This window comes from Aspergillus thermomutatus (assembly GCF_002237265.1).
Source record: "Aspergillus thermomutatus strain HMR AF 39 chromosome Unknown NODE_475, whole genome shotgun sequence".
In the NCBI taxonomy this organism is placed as follows: Eukaryota; Fungi; Ascomycota; class Eurotiomycetes; order Eurotiales; family Aspergillaceae; genus Aspergillus; species Aspergillus thermomutatus.
Window position 1 is genome coordinate 6,598 of NW_020798525.1, and position 3,108 is coordinate 9,705.

General features: G+C 55.2%; 2 protein-coding genes across 2 annotated transcripts; one reads left to right on the forward strand and one right to left on the reverse strand.

Moving 5' to 3' along the window:
* Nucleotides 1–673: 673 nt before the first annotated feature.
* stm1 (putative telomere and ribosome associated protein Stm1) lies at nucleotides 674–2,108 on the forward strand (the record flags this gene model as incomplete). Its single annotated transcript, XM_026754934.1, has 5 exons — nucleotides 674–694; nucleotides 951–969; nucleotides 1,062–1,232; nucleotides 1,347–1,491; nucleotides 1,556–2,108. The coding sequence occupies 5 exons, from the start codon at nucleotides 674–676 to the stop codon at nucleotides 2,106–2,108; spliced, it is 909 nt and encodes a 302-aa protein (XP_026609581.1).
* A 489-nt stretch (nucleotides 2,109–2,597) lies between these two features.
* Nucleotides 2,598–3,080, reverse strand: CDV56_101591 (DUF1793 domain-containing protein; the record flags this gene model as incomplete). Its single annotated transcript, XM_026755210.1, has 1 exon — nucleotides 2,598–3,080. A coding segment is annotated over one exon (483 nt), but the record flags the coding sequence as incomplete, so codon positions are not given.
* Nucleotides 3,081–3,108: the final 28 nt, after the last annotated feature.

Consider the following 3,108-nt stretch of genomic DNA (forward strand, 5'->3'; position numbering starts at 1 on the left):
ATTTATCATATCTGACTGTGTCTCTAATGATTGTACCGCCATGGTCTTTCTAGTCACGCTTTTTGATATCCTCCGTCGCTGGAGAGAACATCTGGTGGCAAAGTGAAGGTGCTGTGTGCAATAGGTATCCTTCGACTTCAAACGCTCATTGGCGGTTCAACCCCAGAAGTTCCAGATCAAGCGAAGCTCTCTGGCCACATGACAGCGCTGTCATATACTCTTAGGTTAATATTGACGTAGCGGTGCAGTTGTGCCCGTTAAAAAAGAGCTGACGACCTCCATTTCCGTCAGCCTCACTTGTATGATGCCATCTGCAGCTCCGAGTGACGCCAATACCCTAAGCCCTAGAAGCTCTCCGCCAATCACAACACAGCTTCCCGGTTTCGCTTAGCAGCAATCCGCACCTTACCCGATTAGTGCGTTGCAACCACAAACGTTGCCTCCATCCCCGAAGCCCTTCACATCACCACACCCAACCCCTTCCCTCTTATCCCCCATCATCATCATCCCCCTTATCCTATCTTCTCCCCAATCCCTTTGAGGAGAGGTTCGCTCATCGAGACAGTCGTCCAGGTTTACACCTTGCTCGACTCCTCCCCCCTTTTTTCTTCTACCGAATTGCTGCGGTAATAGAGAGCCTTCCCCCGGAAGGCCCCTCATAAAACCAGGCGTCATGGCGGACGTCCGGTCCAAGGTATGTGTGCGAAATGAGTTATTCTCCTGAAGTTGCCATCCTGCGATGCGATTCGTGATCGGAACGCTCCTCAATTGCTTTTCGGTTTCGAATTGAAAAAAACGAGAAACCAATTGGGGTGGGGTCGGTTCGAGCTATCGATCGACGCAGCGAAAAAAAAAAATAGAAAGATTTTTGAAATCCAAGAAGAAGCAATCAACACGTGAGGACTCAAGAGCAACAATTGGCTAACTGGTGTTCGCGTCAATATGAATAGAACCTCTACGAGCTTCTTGGTATTTACTTCCCTTCTCTCCCTCCCGTGTCGTACTCGGCATCACGATTACATCATCTGGTTTCTAACACACTGCCGCGTACGCGATCACAGGCAATGACCCTGAATTGGACCCCAACAGAGAGCCAGAACCCCCTACGCGGGCTGTAGACAGGCCTGTGCCCCGGCATGGCAAGCGTGATGCTCCCACTGAGCCTGCCAACCAGCCCCGTCTTTCGGAGAACAACGCTCGCCGTGGCGCTCGCTTCACTGGCAACGAGGCCGGTATGTGTTGCTTCCTTTATGTCACAAGATTTTCGAGTGGATCGAATTATCTGAACTCGGTCGTACATTTGACTCGATGGCGGTGAATTCCGGCTGATCCCGATTTCTTGATAGCTTTCCGTGACCGTCAGGCCGGCAGCCGCAGCAACCGTGAGAAGCCTATCGATGAGGGCAAGGAGCCTCAGCGCCGCGCCTTCCACGCTCGTGGCGACCGTGGTGAGCGTTACCGCAACGACCGTCAGTCCCGCACTGGCCAGGTGTAAGCATTCGAATACTCGATTGAAAGAGAAGAAAACAATGAACTGATCGCAATCTCGAAACAGCGACACCCGCAAGCAAGTGAACCAGGGCTGGGGTGCTCAGACCGGCGACAAGGCTGGTGACAAGGCCTGGGATGACGAGAGAGCCGCTGAGAACCTTGCTCAGAACGAATCCGAGCCCCAGACCCCCGCCAACGAGGAGCCCGCCGAGCCCGCCGAAAAGACCAAGTCCTACGCTGACTACCTCGCCGAGAAGGCCGCCCAGGGCGATCTCAGCGCCAAGCCCGTCCGCTCCGCCAACGAGGGCAGCAGCGTCGACAAGAAGTGGGCCAACGCCAAGGAGCTGAAGCGCACCGAGGAGGAGGAGGCCTACATCAAGGGCAAGGAGGAGAAGTCCAAGCGCGAGAAGCAGCGCAAGGAGAAGAACGTCCTCGAGGTCGACATGCGCTTTGTCGAGCCCGCCCGTGGTGGAAGCGCTGGCCGTGGCCGTGGTGGCCGTGGCGGCCGTGGTGGTCGCGGTGGCCGTGGCAACGGTGCTCCCCGTGGTGGTGAGCAGCGCGGCGCCGCCCCTGTCACCGTCGACGAGAAGAACTTCCCCACCCTCGGTGCCAAATAAAATCTGTCCAGCATTGACGGTTGCCCGGACGAGGGGGAACGGTTTATTTTCACTGGCCTAAGAGAATGTCGACCTGAATGCCCCCTTTCAACTCTCCGAGAGTCTGACGCGATTATGGAAATTGGCGGGAACGAGCAAATGAAGCAACTAAAAAAAGGGAATCTCACCGTCCTCGCGGTTTTCGTTTCCAGCTCTGAAAATGGCCTATGTAATTTGATTTGAGTGTCAAAAAATAGGAAATTGAGAAACCAACTTAAAAATTCTTAGATCCTCTTGTAATCGTAGGTAACGTCAGTCCTTACACCATGTTTATGATGACGGAGCCAGGGTTGCTTCAAAGCAATGCCATGTCCGATGATCTTCAAGTTGGCACCACTCGAACTGCATATATATAGGCTAAATATCAACGCAATATCCAAAATATCCGGGACCTATCCAACCGAATATCAAAGCCAAGAGCCCCCCCAACGTGGAAGTCCAGCGTCTACCTTACAGCTCGCCATTCTCGGAACCATACCCCCAACGACCGGACTGCGTCTGCAACTCCTCCACCGCGTTGGCAGCAGCAGCCATCCACTCCTGCAGCGTCTCCTGATCCGACTCGTCATCGAGAAACGCCAATCCCTCCATCGCCCTCCCGCCACAAGCACGCTGCAGCGCCAAGAACGCAAAATGGCCGCCGATCACCGGGCGCGCGAAGAAGTTGGGCCCGGGGAACTCGCCTTTGCCCTCTGTATTGTGGAGGTCCGTGAACGGCCGATCGGTGACGGTCTCGTTGACCCATCTGGCGACGGACTCGAGGATCTCGCTGCGCGTGCGCTCGCTGGCGACCGCCATGGCGAAGAACTCCCAGTCGGTCTTCGTGTAGAGGTGGCGGCTGTCCAGGGGGAGGCCGTATTTCTGGCGCACGTAATGGTACCAGATCGACTGTCTCTGGTAGATGTGGTGGGGCACGAAGCCGGGTTTGGTGGGCTTTTTGCGGTCGAGGGGGGTTTGGGGG